Here is a 21408-nt window from a genome sequence, read left to right as displayed (position 1 = left end):
AGACAGAACATCAGGGGTCTGTGGTGTTGGTGGTTCAGTTAAACAGAACATGAGGGGTCTGTGGTGTTGGTGGTAGAGTTAGACAGAACATAAGGGGTCTGTGGTGTTGGTGGTAGAGTTAGACAGAACATAAGGGGTCTGTGGTGTTGGTGATAGAGTTAGACAGAACATGAGGGGTCTGTGGTGTTGGTGGTAGAGTTAGACAGAACATAAGGGGTCTGTGGTGTTGGTGGTTCAGTTAAACAGAACATGAGGGGTCTGTGGTGTTGGTGGTTCAGTTAAACAGAACATGAGGGGTCTGTCGTTGAAGAGTTAGACCTATGATCACATCACACGAGAGTAAGGTTGAAAGGGGTTGATGAAAGACGACGAAGAGGTAAAAGAACCTTTAAGATTAAGAAAACTTATAACAGACGGCGCAAAGATTAGATGAATCAAGCTGTAGAAAATTACTTATTGATTTTTGAAACTCGAGCAAACAGATCTTAGGCGTCTTATGTAATTAAGTATTGAACGATATATAGTACCATTACGTGAGATACATGTTTGTGTGTCAGTGGTGTGTCGGGGGTCGGCGTGGTCGAGTCGGTAAAGCTCAGGGTTGCTAAACCGAAAAGTCTCGAGTTCGAACCCTCGGGCAGATGAGGCTCGTGGGCTGGGGACAGCCACTCTTCTAGGAGAGACAACTCCAAAATTAAACAACTGCTGCCTTGTAGTTTGTTCTTGGTTGGACAAAGGCTATGGAAGCAAATCCAAAAAGAAAAAAGCAGGCTGAAATCGGAGTCAATGGCCTCAATGGCGCATAACCAATTGACACGTAACGCTTAATTGTGTTGGAGGCGTGGTCGAGTAGGCAAAAAGCTCAGGGTTGATAAATTCGAACAAAGTCTCGATTTCAAACCCACTGGCAGATAAATCTCGATCCCCTTCAACACTAATAATTAAAAACGAAGAAGAAGAAGAAGTGGTGTGTCACCCCTAGAGTCGTAGCGACCCTTCCCGGGGACAAAGTTTGCACCCCCTCAATCTTTCGATTTGCACCCCCCCCCCGCGCTCAAACTTTCGATTTGCACCTCTTAAAACACTATTTAACACTCGAATTAATAACTAGATTAAGTGGAATTATCATTTTTCTCTATATATTTTGCTTTTTTGCCTAGGTGTCACCCTCCTAAATGGTGTCACCCGGTGCGGTCCGCACCCCAACACCCCTTCGCTACGCCTCTGTTGTGTGTGCGTGGGGGGACGGGCAAAATCTCCTTAAAACATTTTATGTATCTTCCACGCTGACAAGACAAATTATCTCAGGAAAAATGATCAAAAGGACAAATGATCAAAAGGACAAATGATCAAAAGGACAAATGATCAAAAGGACAAATGATCAAAAGGACAAATTATCAAAAGGACAAATTATCAAAAGGACAAATGATCAAAAGGACAAATGATCAAAAGGACAAATGGTCAAAAGGACAAATGATCAAAAGGACAAATAATCAAAAGTTATTTTTATCTGAGATCGTTTGCCGATGATATCATTAGTACTTGAGATCATTTATTGTTCTATGATATTTTGTCTGAGACCATTTATCATGAGGTCATGTAACCATTTTCTAATACAAGATTCTAAATATTTAAACCAATGAAGTCTATAACTCCTATGTGCACACAATACTATTACACTAGTGCGTACATCTATTGCGTGAGTACTTAAACAGTAAAAAACAAAATATCTTAAGTCTAAAACCTAAAATTTGCATTTTTGTGCACACGTAGCCTATACGATTACCATACAAAATTCTTGCTTGAGCTCCACTTATGAACGGTAACCTTTTAATCCGCCAGTTAAATGACACGTGTACAGGCCCCAGGCAAGTGTTAGCTAACCTTCCGACCGCCATTTTTCCTTTTGCGTGTCCCAACTTTGTGTGGTGAGCTGCCTGTCAGAAGTTGCTTTTAAATCGAAACCACAACTATTCAAAAAGTTTGAAGGTGTTTTAACATAGCAGTGTAGGTACGTGACAACAAATTTGTTTAGCAAGGTAACATATTTGTTTTTTTTATATATATATTTGGTGCATGGCAAACTGACCCTCGAGACTGTCGTTTCCGAATTCCCCTCCCGCATTAGATTCAGTAGGGAATGCCTACATACTGATATGTACCTTTATAGGTTATGTAAGGATAGCTGGATCTAGAAGTGACTTAACTTGTTTGGCCGTGGTGCGAGCGACAGTTGAACTCTTGTCCGTCAGACACACAGTGTCGTTTACTCACATTTTTCAGTTTTTCACTATTTACATAACTATCCTAGCCGACACTTATTTCAAAAGACCATTCTAGCCGCTCCCATCACACTAGAAGTTTCCCAAAATTTGGCCGACAAACAGGTCGGTTTGTGTGTGTGTGAAAGGAGGGAGGGGAGGGGGGGGGGGGAAGGTTAGGACTCACACTAATAAACCAGTTCACTAATATTTCTGGAACATTCTCAACGCGGGTAAACTTTAATGTATGTTCGCATCTTGTGTGTCAGATCATGCTGTTGGGACTGCAGACTTTGCTATCTTTTCTGGCCAGCTTTTTGTTGGTTAAAGGTGACAACATCACCTACCATCACAACTACAAGCGCAGTTTTACACCAACTTCTGTGGTAAGTCTGTCTTTGAAATCTTGAAGAATCTTTAACAAAACAGTGAAGAAAACAAGAATGCACATACACGCATAAAACATTAATATTTTTTTTAAATACAGAAAAAAAGAAGAAAAAAAAGAAATCATACATTTTTTAAAAAAGTTAATTAATTAATGTATATATATATATATATATATATATATATATATATATATATATATATATATATATATATATAAACAATAAATCAATAAAATCATAAAATAAATCATAAAATCAATAAATCGATAAATCGATAAATCAATAAACCGATAAATCAATAAATCAATAAATAAAAAAATAAAAACCCAATTTATCAAGTAATCAAATAATCAAATAATCAAATAATCAAATAATCAACGAATCAAAGAATCAATAAATCAATGAATCAAATAATCAAATAATCAATTAATCAAATAATCAAATAATCAAATAATCAAATAATCAAATAATCAATTAATCAATTAATCAATTAATCAATTAATCAATTAATCAATTAATCAATTAATCAATTAATCAATTAATCAATTAATCAATTAACCAATTAACCAATTAACCAATTAAACAATTAACCAATTAACCAACTAACCAATTATCCAATTAACCAATTAACCAATTAATCAATTAATCAATTAATCAATTAATCGATTAATCGATTAATCGATTTATCGATTAACCGATTAACCGATTAATCGATTAATCGATTAACCGATTAACCGATTAACCGATTAACCGATTAACCGATTAACCGATTAACCGATTAACCGATTAACCGATTAACCGATTAACCGATTAACCGATTAATCAATTAATCGATTTATCTATTTATCTATTTATCTATTTATCTATTGATCTATTGATCTATTGATGTATTGATGTATTGATCTATTGATGTATTGATGTATTGATCTATTGATCTATTGATCTATAGATCTATTGATCTATTAATCTATTAATCTATTAATCTATTAATCTATTAATCTATTAATCTATTAATCTATTAATCTATTAATCTATTAATCTATTGATCTATTGATCTATTGATCTATTGATCTATTGACCTATTGATCTATTGATCTATTGATCTATTGATCTATTGATCTATTGATCTATTGATCTATTGATCTATTGATCTATTGATCTATTGATCTATTGATCTATTGATCTATTGATCTATTGATCTATTGATCTATTGATCTATTGATCTATTGATCTATTGATCTATTGATCTATTGATCTATTGATCTATTGATCTATTGATCTATTGATCTATTGATCTATTGATCTATTGATCTATTGATCTATTGATCTATTGATCTATTGATCTATTGATGTATTGATGTATTGATGTATTGATCTATTGATCTATTGATCTATTGATCTATTGATCTATTGATCTATTGATCTATTGATCTATTGATCTATTGATCTATTGATCTATTGATCTATTGATCTATTGATCTATTGATCTATTGATCTATTGATCTATTGATCTATTGATCTATTGATCTATTGATCTATTGATCTATTGATCTATTGATCTATTGATCTATTGATCTATTGATCTATTGATCTATTGATCTATTGATCTATTGATCTATTGATCTATTGATCTATTGATCTATTGATCTATTGATCTATTGATCTATTGATCTATTGATCTATTGATCTATTGATCTATTGATCTATTGATCTATTGATCTATTGATCTATTGATCTATTGATGGATTGATCGATTGATCTATTGATCTATTGATCTATTGATGGATTGATGGATTGATCTATTGATCTATTGATCTATTGATCTATTGATCTATTGATCTATTGATCTATTGATCTATTGATCTATTGATCTATTGATCTATTGATCTATTGATCTATTGATCTATTGATCTATTGATCTATTGATCTATTGATCTATTGATCTATTGATCTATTGATCTATTGATCTATTGATCTATTGATCTATTGATCTATTGATCTATTGATCTATTGATCTATTGATCTATTGATCTATTGATCTATTGATCTATTGATCTATTGATCTATTGATCTATTGATCTATTGATCTATTGATCTATTGATCTATTGATCTATTGATCTATTGATCTATTGATCTATTGATCTATTGATCTATTGATCTATTGATCTATTGATCTATTGATCTATTGATCTATTGATCTATTGATCTATTGATCTATTGATCTATTGATCTATTGATCTATTGATCTATTGATCTATTGATCTATTGATCTATTGATCTATTGATCTATTGATCTATTGATCTATTGATCTATTGATCTATTGATCTATTGATCTATTGATCTATTGATCTATTGATCTATTGATCTATTAATCAATTCATCAATTCATCAATGAATCAATGCATCGATGCATCAATGCATCAATTCATCAATTCATCAATTCATCAATTCATCAATTCATCAATTCATCAATTCATCAATTCATCAATTCATCAATTCATCAATTCATCAATTCATCTATTCATCTATTCATCTATTCATCTATTAATCTATTTATCTATTAATCTATTAATCTATTAATCTATTAATCTAGATTAAAAGATTAATAGATTAATAGATTAATAGATTAATAGATTAATAGATTAATAGATTAATAGATTAATAGATTAATAGATTAATAGATTAATAGATTAATAGATTAATAGATTAATAGATTAATAGATTAATAGATTAATAGATTAATAGATTAATAGATTAATAGATTAATAGATTAATAGATTAATAGATTAATAGATTAATAGATTAATAGATTAATAGATTAATAGATTAATAGATTAATAGATTAATAGATTAATAGATTAATAGATTAATAGATTAATAGATTAATAGATTCATAGATTCATAGATTCATAGATTAATAGATTCATAGATTGATAGATTGATAGATTCATAGATTCATAGATTCATAGATTGATAGATTGATAGATTGATAGATTGATAGATTGATAGATTGATAGATTGATAGATTGATAGATTGATAGATTGATAGATTGATAGATTGATAGATTGATAGATTGATAGATTGATAGATTGATAGATTGATAGATTGATAGATTGATAGATTGATAGATTGATAGATTGATAGATTGATAGATTGATAGATTGATAGATTGATAGATTGATAGATTGATAGATTGATAGATTGATAGATTGATAGATTGATAGATTGATAGATTGATAGATTGATAGATTGATAGATTGATAGATTGATAGATTGATAGATTGATAGATTGATAGATTGATAGATTGATAGATTGATAGATTGATAGATTGATAGATTGATAGATTGATAGATTGATAGATTGATAGATTGATAGATTGATAGATTAATAGATTAATAGATTAATAGATTAATAGATTAATAGATTAATAGATTAATAGATTAATAGATTAATAGATTAATAGATTAATAGATTAATAGATTAATAGATTAATAGATTAATAGATTAATAGATTAATAGATTAATAGATTAATAGATTAATAGATTAATAGATTAATAGATTAATAGATTAATAGATTAATAGATTAATAGATTAATAGATTAATAGATTAATAGATTAATAGATTAATAGATTAATAGATTAATAGATTAATAGATTAATAGATTAATAGATTAATAGATTAATAGATTAATAGATTAATAGATTAATAGATTAATAGATTAATAGATTAATAGATTAATAGATTAATAGATTAATAGATTAATAGATTAATAGATTAATAGATTAATAGATTAATAGATTAATAGATTAATAGATTAATAGATTAATAGATTAATAGATTAATAGATTAATAGATTAATAGATTAATAGATTAATAGATTAATAGATTAATAGATTAATAGATTAATAGATTAATAGATTAATAGATTAATAGATTAATAGATTAATAGATTAATAGATTAATAGATTAATAGATTAATAGATTAATAGATTAATAGATTAATAGATTAATAGATTAATAGATTAATAGATTAATAGATTAATAGATTAATAGATTAATAGATTAATAGATTAATAGATTAATAGATTAATAGATTAATAGATTAATAGATTAATAGATTAATAGATTAATAGATTAATAGATTAATAGATTAATAGATTAATAGATTAATAGATTAATAGATTAATAGATTAATAGATTAATAGATTAATAGATTAATAGATTAATAGATTAATAGATTAATAGATTAATAGATTAATAGATTAATAGATTAATAGATTCATAGATTCATAGATTCATAGATTCATAGATTCATAGATTCATAGATTCATAGATTAATAGATTGATAGATTAATAGATTAATAGATTAATAGATTAATAGATTAATAGATTAATAGATTAATAGATTAATAGATTAATAGATTAATAGATTAATAGATTAATAGATTAATAGATTAATAGATTAATAGATTAATAGATTAATAGATTAATAGATTAATAGATTAATAGATTAATAGATTAATAGATTAATAGATTAATAGATTAATAGATTAATAGATTAATAGATTAATAGATTAATAGATTAATAGATTAATAGATTAATAGATTAATAGATTAATAGATTAATAGATTAATAGATTAATAGATTCATAGATTCATAGATTCATAGATTCATAGATTCATAGATTCATAGATTCATAGATTAATAGATTGATAGATTAATAGATTAATAGATTAATAGATTAATAGATTAATAGATTAATAGATTAATAGATTAATAAATTAATAGATTAATAGATTAATAGATTAATAGATTTATAGATTAATAGATTAATAGATTAATAGATTAATAGATTAATAGATTAATAGATTAAAAGATTAATAGATTAATAGATTAATAGATTAATAGATTAATAGATTAATAGATTAATAGATTAATAGATTAATATATTAATAGATTAATAGATTAATAGATTAATAGATTAATAGATTAATAGATTAATAGATTAATAGATTAAAAGATTAATAGATTAATAGATTAAAAGATTAATAGATTAATAGATTAATAGATTAATAGATTAATAGATTAATAGATTAATAGATTAATAGATTTATCTATTAATCTATTAATCTATTAATATATTAATATATTAATATATTAATCTATTTATCAATGAATGAATGAATCAATCAATCAATCAAGCAATAAAAAACAAATAAATGATTTAACTATTGAAGGATTGAACAATTGTACGATTGTACGATTGTATGATTGTATCATATAATTGTATGATTAGTTGTATGATTGACTGTATAATTGTATAATTGTATAATTGTATAGTTGTATTATTGTATAATTGTACGGTTGTACAATGGTACGGTTGTACGATTGTACGATTGTATTGAACGAACTAACGATCGAACGAACTAATGAGATACTGAAATAACAAAATAACGAACTAACGAACTAACTAATGAAGTAACGAAATACCGAAGTATTGAACTACCGAACGAACGAACGAAAGAACGGCATAGCCTTAGCTTTAGCCTTAGCTTTGTTTTTCCTAATAGCGATGTTTGCTCCATTTCAATACTTCCTCTATACACTGTTCCAAGGTAGCAAAAATATTATAAGCAATCACACATTTTTAACAGTACCTAAAATGTCAAATTTGTTACACATTCACAGTATCGCTTACCTTACTACGGCCAAATTCGGTATACGATTTACGATGGTAAAGAGATTATTATTGATGGAAGCCTCCCTTCTAGAGGAACAAGGTAAAAGTTTGTTTTCCAACAGATTTGAGTCCTTGATTTGTGGACATTTCGGTGCGACGGTAGACTTTTTGTAGGCAGCCACAAATTAAATTAGCCCGGCTTGGCTGTTAACGGTAATAAGAAATAAAAAGTGTAATAATATTGGTACCGTATGAATTGTGATAATCAGTAAAAGGCTGGTATTCAACCGGTAAGAGGGTCTGTGCCGCTTCTTTACCGGGAATATAGATTCTAGTATAGTTTTACTAGAGGTAATATCATAAAGGTCTGATGACTAAGGGTCAATTCAATGCCCAAAGTTTACAGCCTGTAGTAAAATAGAATGAGGCTGTGTATAATATCTACTGCTCCGTGGCTGACACACGTGCAGGATAAAAGTAGTACAAAATGTAGGTAAATGTCTACTCAACTGCCACGTGGAATTACGTCACAGGCAGGAATAGTTTACATCAAATAAGTATTTAAATGCCCTGTGTGCTAAGGCACGGGCAGTGTAAAGTTAAGTAAAGTAATTCAGGTAAGTTATCGACTGTCACAATGTAAAGTAACAATGTAAAGTGTTTATGTAAAAATACATGACAGCAAGATAATATTTATATATTAGATTTATTAAAACTCCTTGTTACACTGTTAATCAAATATGCATATAAAAAGTAAAGTTAAGTAAAAGTAAGAAATAATTAGTAAAACCAAACCCAGAGAAAACACGTGGAGGTCGGGCCGACGGCCCCAACGCCGCGTGTGACACCACCAGCTGAGCTCAGTGCTGGAAGAGTGCGAGATGTCTTTGTTGCATCCCCTTATATTCACTAAAACATTGGCGGTGTGTCACGTGGACAATCTAGCCAACTAGAGAGGGGCCTGTGAGGGGGACGAAATATATGGATGTACGTAGCAGTAGAGAGGGGCGGGGAGTAATAGAGCAGGTAGAGGGTGGTGGAAGAATAAAATAGAGCTAGCCTAACGGTTTTACCGTCACATTGGCGAAACTACGATGCCGCCAGACCCCGCAATGCGAGAAGGGATGCTTATGGGGTTTAAAATCAAACAAAAATTATTTTTTAAAATTCCAAAACGTTTTGGTAGTAAAAACAAAAAAAAAACATAGCTACTACAGCAGTCTATGCTCTACAGTAACTAAACTGCTCTGCTGCCTAGAATAATATTCAATGTAGTGTGAAAGATGTGCAACCGCTCAAGCCACTATCATGACTTAGAGTTCTTCTTTATCTAGTCCTATTATATAAAAGCCCATGTGCGCAATTCTCTCTCTCTCTCTCTCTCTCTCTCTCTCTCTGTGTCTCTCTGTCCGCAAAATATGTTCACAATCTATCATATTAGTATCTTCAGCGATATATGGAGAACTTGATACGGACTTTAGTTGGAAAAAGTATGGTAGATGTTTTAAATGTATAAACAGAATTTTATTTAAAGAAGTAAAATAAAAAATAAAGGCATATTCGAATGTATAAATACATTTTAATTATGTAACCGGAAAAGTGTTGATAGTTGTGGCAAGAACGCGATTAACAATCACGTCACAAATGTTTACACTAAGGAAAGAAAACAAAACTAGTGGCATCATCTTCCGATTTCAGAATATAAAGAAAGGAACTATTTCATTCAAATTTGATTTAGATCTAAAGAATCTACGTTCGCTATGAAATGTATACAATACAATTTTCTCGGCCTAAACTTATAAAATTTACTAGGATTCTAGATCTAGAGATTCTAGATCTAGAGATCTACGGAAAAACTAGTCAGATTCTATTTAGTTCTAGAATATATTCCAAAAATAAATTTTTATACTAAACTATTTGAGGCCTCAATTATTTTATAGACATCTTTGTATTTAATTTAATCTGAAAGAATATGGCATATTCGCGTAAGTTTCTTAAGTAGGCCTACATCTTTTATCCTCCGTGATTTCTAATGTGCCTAAATAGCTGAGATGATAGTGTAATTGATACCATATGGGTGGTACGAGTTTGAAACCCATCAAGTCAATCTTTTTTTTTTTCAATTTTTTTTTATATGTGAATGATAAAGTTGTATATCAGGACTTGGGAGGACACGGGGAGAGTGAAGTAGAGATCACCTGTTTCTGTCTTTTCAGTATATGAAGGGATAGTGTGGTCAGATCCATGCTCAGCCGAAATTGGTATTTTTAAAAGACAAAAACAACATAACTACAATTGAACAGCCGGGTTTTCAACGAAATCTTTTAAGCCTCTTAATCAGCGAGTGCATTTAATATGGTATTGTGTTAACTAATACTGTGTATAATATGGTTGTAAGTTTTCTAATAGGTATTTGTAGTCTATGCTATTTTAAACAAGTCTAAACATAGACAGTAGGCCCTACATAAAACAAAACCCCTTCTTTTTCATAATCTTAACAATGTTTCATTCCAATGCTCTTGATCAATAAAATGTTTCTTTTCCTAATTTTCCGATAAAGACTTTTTAAAAAGCTGAATTACAATTCATTTCATTACTCACTTTCCTTAGAAATATACATTTTCTTCAGACATCTCCACCGTTTCTTCGCCTTTCACCTCCAAACGAAATTGAAAAAGTAATTCTAAAAGAAAAACCTAGTAGCCTATTTGTAAAGAGAAGAGAGCTATAGGTCACCAGAATTGACCGTGTAACGGGTACCTATGGCTAGTCTAATAGAGGTGTTCATAACGCTCCTTTAAACATGTGTGTACTAAGCAAAGGAAATTATCAATTTCTTCTTTTACATATGATTTTTTTTAAAACACATAGTGTAGAGTGACATTGCTTCTGAACAGAATTAATTTAAGTTAATAACAAATTTTTAAAAAGTCAGGACAAAAAGAGCACGGGAACCCATGCTGCATTGTCAAGCTTCGTTTATAAAATACTAGCCATCCCGGCCAGGAGCTGCACTGGCCTCTGTGAAAAAACAACCAGTAAAGGACCATGACGAGTGTGTTAAGCAGCATATATCCGGCACAGCCCGGCTTTGTGAATTATATTACCTTTTGAATTAACCATAGCCACAACCAACCACAACAAAAACACAAACGCAAACACAAACACAAACGCAAGCGCTAACGCAAACACAAAAACCAAAAGAAACACAAACACAAACGCGAACGCAAATACAAATGCAAACACAAATATAAATGTATACGCAAACAATAACGCACAACATAAACACAAATTTGAATGCATATAAAAGCATGATGCTCACGTTATAGCCCGAGGCGCCGAATCGCACTCGATTCATCATAGTAAGCGACTTAAATACCTTATCTTATCCATAGCCTGTCGCACAGTTTAAACTGAAATTAGGTGCCATAGCGCTCAATGGAAGGACCTGGGCACGATTTAGCAGTCTGTTAAGGCGCCTGAGGACGCCCTGAATTCAATTTAGTGAAGGACGATAGTAACACTTCTTATTCATAGTCTATTGCAACGTTTAAAACGAACGTATGCTCACAGAATAGACCGGGGCGCAAATCACAACTTGCTGGGGCGCCGAAGGAAGCGTCTGATTCAATTTAGTAAATCATTATAACACCTCAAGCTTATCCGCACACGGAAAGATAGAAGTAAACATAAAAGGCAATTTAAGAGCGGTTTCTAAACTGTGATTGATCACAAATAACAATTGGTTATCAGTATGTTCAGTGTATAATATTAGTAAAAGGCAGTTTTAAAATATCTTGGCTTTACCTACCATATCGCACTTTATCAATGTATGCTAATTTTATATATATATATATATATATATATATATATATATATATATATATATATATATATATATATATATATATATATATATATATATATATATATATATATATATATATATATATATATATATATATATATATATATATATATATATATATATATATATATATATATATATATATATATATATATATATATATATATATATATATATATATATATATATATATATATATATATATATATATATATATATATATATATATATATATATATATATATATATAGTTTTTTAACAAGTTTTCTCTAAAGTTAAAATAAATTACTTCTTACTTGAGAAAACGTGCATTTTCACTAATTTTCTATCTCTAATTTTCTCTGCCCGTTTAGTCGTCTGGGTTAAGGATGCCAAAATTAGTAATTTTATCATGGTGTAAGAGGGTGTAAAACTGTACTTACAAATGTTTTTTTGTCCTTGTCCCCCATCCCCGACTTCAATTTTATCAGGAGTGGTCTTAAACGAATAGATTTATTACAAAAAGATGCGTGTAGCTATTATTATTCATCTAACAAACTTGAGAAAGAATATTTGTCTTTAAACTAACCTAATTTCTTTAATTACCCCCCCCCCCCCTTTCCCGTCATTTGAATGTGGAAACGCGTACTTAAAAGTGCATGGAACTCTGAATAAATTACAAAAACATCCCATTTTAAGTACATTTTTGCATTTGTTGTCCATGGTGCCACCCCAATCAGTGGTGTTAACCGCTGCGGTCCTCACCCTCGCACCCCCTTGTGACGCCTCTGACCTCCAGGTCTGATTTCATATCTCTGATGATTCGTGTTCCACGAGGTTTGATATCATTTGCGATATAAGCTTCAACTTTTTTTTCTTACGGTAAACAATGGGATTCTTTGTCGTTAAATGTGGATGGATGCATTCACAACAATTTAGTCATTCTACTTTGATGTTACTGTATTTAACTGCAGCCCTCATATTTAAGTTTTTTGGTTCTAGGACGACTTTGGAGCTATGCGATACCAACAGATGCAACAACCATGTTCCAATCCACGTATCATTCCGACTGAACACAAACCAAATGATGGTCAGCTCTAAGACAGCTGGGAAGTGGAACCGCGAAATTAACGTGGGCTCGAGCCCTGTGACCAAAGGACAGACTTTCACCATCAAGTTCATCATTCACAGCAACAAGATCAGGGTAAGTCTGATGACTAGATCTTGTCACATTCGTATCACAACACAGACTGTCAAAGTAAGAAATTTTTATCTCATGTTCATAATATAGTCGAATAAGGTTTTAAAACGCATGTATATCACTGAGATAGCATTATAGAATGAAGCGAGTAATTGGTCAGTTGCACAGTCACTAGAATAAAGATCAAGTCTACAAATGCTATCGACTAATTTCCTGCTTGGTCCCTGCACAGGATCTTTAACAAAATATCAGCCAACAAATCTCACCTTATCTCATTTTGAATGAAACAAAATATTCCCACACAAAATTAATCGCATACAAGATGATTTAGTTGAGTAACAAACGTTATCATAAATAGTTTAGAATAATAACGTAATTTTTATTACACTACCAACCAAATTATACCCAACACAAAATAACTAAACATATAACATATCCACAGATTTACAACAAGCAGAGATTAGTGTATGATTTTATAAACCCCATTACCTTCGACAACATCCAATTTATCTCCATTCGTGATAATGCAGTTGTGACTTCGATCCTGTATTCTGTAAGTGTTTATACATTTAGTAGAAAACCATAGTTAAGTTATGAAGTTAAATGTACTCATTTGTATATTATGTATGCCTATTACATAGATTTCAACTGTTGGCACTTTTTAAACGAGTTCTAGATTTCCTATCCTAGATTTTATGACCTAATCAGACGTTACCATAGAGTTTCTTTTTTAATTGAAGACCTTAGTGCTAAAAGTACTTAAGTCACAAAAACAACATTTTGAGAAAAATGAGTTCAAAGATTAAAATTTACTATGAAACATTACGTTTTTATATTATTTGTTTGTTTGGAAGAGCAAATTAAATACATTCTTCAGTATCACTATTTGTTTATAAGATAAAGTTAAACTAGAGGAATAACGATCAATGCTTGGTTTGATTTTCACAAAAATGTGACTTAAGTACTTTTAGCACTGGGCTCTTCAATTTAGATATCGTATTTGTATAACTAAACTTAATTTCAAAATTATTTATCTCTAATTTAGTAAAAAAACCATTATTTTCCTCTTACAGATGACATTTCCCGTGAGTTTTAAATTGAAATTAGTTTATCGAATTTTGAAAAATTATGATTACAGAAATATTATTTCTCTTTGTGATAAAGTTAATATTTGCATGAAATATGAATGTTAATACTTTTGTACAAACTTTATAAATTTTTCATATTAAACCTTTGATTTGTTTACACACAAGAGGGTCTAAGGCAGGTGTCGGCAACCTTTTGAGGCGTAAAGGCAAAAAAATACAATTTACAAAATTTCCCAGTTTTTAAACTAACATTTTTATTTCAATGGTATTATATTTATTAAGAATTATATATAGGTTATATATATATATATATATATTTATATATATATATATATATATATATATATATATATATATATATATATATATATATATATATATATATATATATATATATTTATTTATATATATATATATACTAGCTGCATACCCGTGCTCCGCCACGGTGAATATTTTTTTTAATTTACCAATTTCGGAACAGAACAGAACAAAACTAAACACAAACACAACGCAAACACAAACACACAATAAAACAAAACACAAACACTAAAGAAAGCGCAAACACAAACACAATGCAAGCACAAATGCAAACGCAAACTAAAAAAACACAAACAAAACACAAATACAAACGCAACAAACAAACACAAACACAAACACAAAAGAAAAACAAACACAAACACAATACAAACTCAAAACACAAATGCAAACGCAAAAAGTACAAAAGCAAACACAAACGCATACGCATAACATAAACACAACTTTAATCCAAACATAAAGGCATTGTGCTCAAAGTTTAGCCCTTGGAGCCAAATCGCACTGAATGAACGATTTTAAAATCTCCCTCCTTGTCCGCAAACCGAAAGATAGAAATAAACGTATAGAGAATTTAGGAACGGCATCTCAACTGTTGTCGGATAAAAATAATAATTAGTAAACACTATGGTAACCCGGGATAATTCCATACACTACTTTTCTAAAAAAAATTGTAAAAAATTAACACTACCACAATATAATATTGAGGGTATAACTAGACATGCATTACTTATATAATAGCAAACAAATACAGAGATAAATACAAAAATACAATCTTTAAATATTTCACTTTTATTACAAAAACATGGCAAGTGGGGCAATTCCACACACATTATGAACATTTAAAAATCCATGTATTTAAAAATGTGTAAAAAAAAAACTCTTTTCCCTGGGTGAGGAGAAAGTCTCAATTTCTTCCTCCTGAATTCCGCTCACATCTGTCATAGGCCGAAGTTATTCGTTAATAATTGCGGACCATTCTGAAATAAGAACAAAATGAAATGTTAGAAAGAGTAACTACTAATGTGTGTTTGGGGATGTTTAGCTATAAATTTTGCATAAATAATAATAAATAATATAGGTACAGTAAAAATAATAATTGATAAAGAAATAACAGGAGTCTGTGGCAATGTTATTTAATTTTAATAGCAAAGTCTTTTTAAAATTAAAAAGTACTAGATCTACTACTATTTAAGTACTTTTTAAAATTCAATCATGAGATGTGAATTACAGAATTAGCCACAACCAGTTTAAATTGTTTAAATTAAAAGCTTAGCCCTCTAAAGAGTAGAGTGGACGGATGGACGGGTGGACGGGTGGACGGATGGGTGGGTGGGTGGATGGGTGGACGGACGGACAGACAGACAGATACACAGATAGATACATACACAGACAGCGAAACTATTATAATCTGTAATATAAGCGGGCTGGTAGTGTGTCAGTCCTTCCGTCATCGCTACAGATTTTGGAGCCATAATAGTAAACATAGCACCATGCAGCGCTTTTCAGTGCATCGCAGTGTCTTATTATAAGTGTTAGAGTAGGAATTGTTTATATAACGACATAAAGTTATTTTATATTTGCCACTGTTTTTACTCTTTAGCATTACGTAAAGAAAATATTAAATACACGCACATTGCTAAAATATATTAAATAGATCAATGTCAAATATCATTTTCGTTTATATTCCTAGAAAAATTGGATACATTCTCATAACAGTAGGTAGAAAACAACTAATTAATTCAATTATTTTTTGTAATTTTTGCAAGGAGGTAATTTAAAAATAAATTTATTTAATCAATAATTTAAGTTAATTTTTTGATTACTACCGCATTGATTATTATATGTTAAGGTTCATAATTAAAATAGAAAATTTTTAAGATTATTTATATAAATTATTATTATTTTCTAATTAGTCTATGCTCCCTCAAAATCACTATTTTTTGTTTTTTGTTTTTCGGTGTTAACAGATGGTGAAATTTTAGAATTATAGTATAAAAAGCGTGTTTTTCGTTGGTGATTCAAATTACATTACCAATGAACCATAACAGTAAACACCACTTGCCGTACATTTATTTTGCATCGCATTGTTTTATTGTAAATTATGGAGTAGGTTTTATTTATGTGACTTTTTTATGCTGGAAAGGCTCTCTTTAGGCGCGGACGCCTAGGAAAGCTTGTTGTTCGGTGGTGATTCTAATGTTGTGGTTGTGCTGTGGTTGTGTTGTGGCTGTGTTGTGGTTGTGCTGTGTTTGTTTTGTGGTTGTGTTGTGGTTGTGTTGTGGTTGTATTGTGGTTGTGTTGTGGTTGTGTTATGGTTGTGTTGTGACTGTGTTGTGGTTGTGGTTGTCTTGTGGTTGTGGTTGTGTTGTGGTTGTATTGGGGGTGTGTTGTTGTTGTGTTGTGGTTGTGTGGTGGTTGTATTGTGGCTGTGTTGTGGTTGTAATGTGGTTGTGGTTGTGTTGTGGTTGTATTGGGGTTGTGTTGTGGTTGTGTTGTGGTTGTGTTGTGGTTGTGTGGTGGTTGTGTTGTGATTGTGTTGTGGTTGTGTTGTGTTGTGGTTGTGTTGTGGTTGTGGTTGTGTGGTGGTTGTGTTGTGGTTGTGTTGTGGTTGTGCTGTGTTTGATTTGTGGTTGTGTTGTGGTTGTGTTGTGGTTGTGTTGTGGTTGTATTGTGGTTGTGTTGTGGTTGTGTTGTGGTTGTGTTATGGTTGTGTTGTGACTGTGTTGTGGTTGTGGTTGTCTTGTGGTTGTGTTATGGTTGTGTTGTGGTTGTATTGGGGTTGTGTTGTTGTTGTGTTGTGATTGTGTGGTGGTTGTATTGTGGCTGTGTTGTGGTTGTAATGTGGTTGTGGTTGTGTTGTGGATGTATTGTGGTTGTGTTGTGGTTGTGTTGTGGTTGTGTTGTGGTTGTGTTGTGGTTGTGTTGTGGTTGTGTTGCGGTTGTGTTATGGTTGTGGTTGTGTTGTGGCTGTGTTGTGGTTGTGGATGTGTTGTGGTTGTGTTGTGGTTGTGTTGTGGTTGTGTTGTGCTTGTGTGGTGGTTGTGTTGTGATTGTGTTGTGTTCTGGTTGTGTTGTGGTTGTGTTGTGGTTGTGTTGTGGTTGTGTTGTGGTTTTGTTATGATTGTGGTTGTGTTATGGTTGTGGTTGTGTTGTGGCTGTGTTGTGGTTGTGTTGTGGTTGTGGTTGTGTTGTGGTTGTGTTGTGGTTGTGTTGTGGCTGTGTTATGGTTGTGTTGTGGTTGTGTTGTGGTTGTGTGATGGTTGTGTTGTGATTGTGGTTGTGTTGTGGTTGTGGTTGTGGTTGTGTTGTGGTTGTGTTGTGGTTGTGTTGTGGTTGTGTTGTGGTTGTTTTGTGGTTGTGGTTGTGTTGTGGTTGTGTTGTGGTTTTGTTATGGTTGTGGTTGTGTTATGGTTGTGGTTGTGTTGTGGTTGTGGTTGTGGTTGTGTTGTGGTTGTGTTGTGGTTGTGTTGTGGTTGTGTTGTGGCTGTGTTATGGTTGTGTTGTGATTGTGTTGTGGTTGTGTTGTGGTTGTGTTTTGGTTGTGTTTTGGTTGTGTTGTGGTTTTGTTGTGGTTGTGTTGTGGTTTTTGATGTGGTTGTGTTGTAGTTGTGTTGTGGTTGTGCTTGCGTTGTGGTTCTGTTGTGGTTGTGTTATGGTTGTGGTTGTGTTGTGGCTGTGTTGTGGATGTGTTGTGGTTGTGGTTGTGTTGTGGTTGTGTTATGGTTGTGTTGTGGTTGTGTTGTGGTTGTGTGGTGGTTTTGTTGTGATTGTGTTGTGGTTGTGTTGTGTTGTTTTGTGGTTGTGTTGTGGTTGTGATGTGGTTGTGTTGTGGTTGTGTTATGGTTGTATTGTGGTTTTTTTTTTGTGTTCGTTTATTTCTGTTCCCAAGTTGTTACATTTAAAAAAAGATTTACCACCGGAGCACGGGTATGCAGCTAGTAGATAATATAACGCTGGTGGTAGTGTTTCAATCATTCCGTCATCGCTATAGATTTTGGAACAATAAAAGTAATCCTCGAACAATGCGGTGCTTTAAATTTACATCGCATTGTCTTATTAAAAGAAATACAGAAGGGATTATTTATATATCGACCTAAAATTTATGTATACATGACACTTTTTACACTGTTTTTACGCTTTTTGCATAACCCGAAGAAATATAAAAAAAAACGCACATTGCTAAAATATATTGAACGGATCAATGTCAAATATTTTTGCTCGGATTTCTTGAAAAAATGGATACATTTTAAGGGTCGAAAAAACTAATTAATTAAAATCTTTTATAATTTTGCCAGTAATTTAAAAAGAAACTCAACTCACACTAATAAAAAAAAATGTTAATGCAAATTCCGCGGACGTGTACGAGTGCATTATTGCTGGAATATTATAATTAGCGTGGATTGATATTTAAGTTGTGTTTAATATGCGTAAGCGTTTTTTTTGTGTTTGCATTTGTTTTTGCGTTTGCATTGTGTTTGCGTTTTCTGTTTTTTTTTCAAAATATGTATGTTTTTCTATGCATATATCTTTTCTACGTGGACATGTACATATATATTTAGTGGCAGTTTGCAGATATAGGTGCAACGACTTTCTATATTATTCTTCTTTTAAACAGAATTCAAACATTGTTATTCCAAGATCAGCACACGGACAATATATCATTTTACAAGCCACACCCACAAGTGCTGAGAGGTAAAAGATTTTCTGTCCAACTAGATGCCGTATATTCCGTTTGTATTTCGTGTGTCCTTCACCAATTTTGTTCATTCGTCTATTTCTCAACTGTATATTGTTATGTTTGTCCGTCTTAAAATTTGTTTGGTTTCATCTACGTTTGTTATAGCAACCCAGGTTTTGTTTAGGGTTAACTAAGTTTGTTATAGCGACCCAAGATTTGTTTAGGTTTAACTAAGTTTGTGATAGCCGACCATGTTTTGTTTAGGTTTAACTAAGTTTGTGATAGGCGACCATGTTTTGTTTAGGTTTAACTAAGTTTGTGATAGGCGACCATGTTTTGTTTAGGTTTAACTAAGTTTGTGATAACCGACCATGTTTTGTTTAGGTTTACCTTTACGATCGAGTGCCGGTACGACGTCACCATGCAGCTTGAGGCCTTGTTTAACTTCGAAGGAGATGAGAATGAAGTCCTCGTCACCAAACGCATCAGCGGCGTTTGGGACACTGAGTACGAATGCTGCTGCGTTTTTCCCTTCACAGTCAACACGGCTTTCACAATGAGGATTATGTACAGTACCACGGATATTGAGGTACATGTGCAGTGCGTTAAGAAAACGCACTAGTATCAATCTGAACCGAGATTCACTAAGTACATTTTAATTAAAATCATCATATTTAAAATGAAAACTATCAAAAGCCTAAACCAATAAAAATATGTTTTAAAAGTCAAACGTAATCCTGAGCAAACACTCGAATATAAACCTATGCGCGTAGTTGAAATTAACATCCACAAACAATAAATTGCCAAAGTACACATGTAAGTACACAGTGACAGTGACAGTGGCAGTCGCAATCACAGTCGCTGTCGCAGTCACAATCAGAATCAGAATCAGAATCAGAAGCACAATCAGAAGCACAATCCGCAAATCGCAAATCGCTAGCAGAATATGGGTTAATTGATTTGTTTTCATGTGTGTTTGTGTTTTTTTTTTTTTTTTTTTTTTTTTGGGGAAGCTTAAAAGCTTTTTTTTTCCCTTAGATGACTGTAGGAGATGCAGATGAATTCAAGTACAAGCAGTCGTCTGTAAGCGGTTGCACAGAGGAAAAACTTGTCTGGAGCCAAATGACCGTCTCCACACTGCACACCACGTGAACCATCTCAATCGACTGACCAAATGACAAGATACTGACAATCGACTGACCAAATGACAAGATACTGACAATTGACAGACCAAATGACAAGATACTGACAATTGACAGACCAAATGACAAGATACTGACAATCGACAGACCAAATGACAAGATACTGACAATTGACAGACCAAATGACAAGATACTGACAATTGACAGACCAAATGACAAGATACTGACAATTGACAGACCAAATGACAAGATACTGACAATTGACAGACCAAATGACAAGATACTGACATTTGACAGGCCGAATGACAAGATACTGACAATCGACTGACCAAATGACAAGATACTGACAATCGAATGACCAAATGACAAGATACTGACAATCGACTGACCAAATGACAAGATACTGACAATCGACTGACCAAATGACAAGATACGGACAAGTGACAGACCAAATGACAAGATACTGACAATCGACTGACCAAATGACAAGATACTGACAATCGACTGACCGAATGACAAGATACTGACAATCGACTGACCGAATGACAAGATAGTGACAATCGACTGACCGAATGACAAGATAGTGACATTTGACAGACCGAATGACAAGATACTGACAATCGACAGACCGAATGACAAGATAGTGACATTTGACAGACCAAATGACAAGATACTGACAATTGACTGACCAAATGACAAGATACTGACAATTGACTGACCAAATGACAAGATACTGACAAGTGACAGACCAAACGACAAGATACTGACAAGTGACAGACCAAACGACAAGATACTGACAG

General features: G+C 31.7%; 1 protein-coding gene across 2 annotated transcripts; it reads left to right on the top strand.

The window, feature by feature from the left end:
- Window positions 1–1887: 1887 nt before the first annotated feature.
- On the top strand, window positions 1888–21307 carry LOC131954967 (32 kDa beta-galactoside-binding lectin-like). Of its 2 annotated transcripts, none has more exons than XM_059318826.1 (8): window positions 1888–2011; window positions 2531–2647; window positions 8346–8437; window positions 13187–13388; window positions 13828–13938; window positions 19404–19480; window positions 19851–20055; window positions 20505–21307. In XM_059318826.1, exons 2-8 carry the CDS (start codon window positions 2534–2536, stop codon window positions 20616–20618), a joined length of 915 nt encoding a protein of 304 aa, XP_059174809.1. In that variant the 5' UTR covers window positions 1888–2011; window positions 2531–2533; the 3' UTR covers window positions 20619–21307. The 2 variants fall into 2 exon arrangements, with proteins under 2 accessions (XP_059174809.1, XP_059174808.1); XM_059318825.1 differs by having other exon boundaries at window positions 1888–2039.
- Window positions 21308–21408: the final 101 nt, after the last annotated feature.

Source organism: Physella acuta, unplaced genomic scaffold (genome assembly GCF_028476545.2).
Source record: "Physella acuta isolate Inbredline_101_S28 unplaced genomic scaffold, ASM2847654v3 ptg001044l, whole genome shotgun sequence".
NCBI lineage: Eukaryota > Metazoa > Mollusca > Gastropoda > Physidae > Physella > Physella acuta.
Note: the sequence above shows the minus strand (reverse complement) of the source record. Positions and strands in the feature narration are given on the sequence as shown.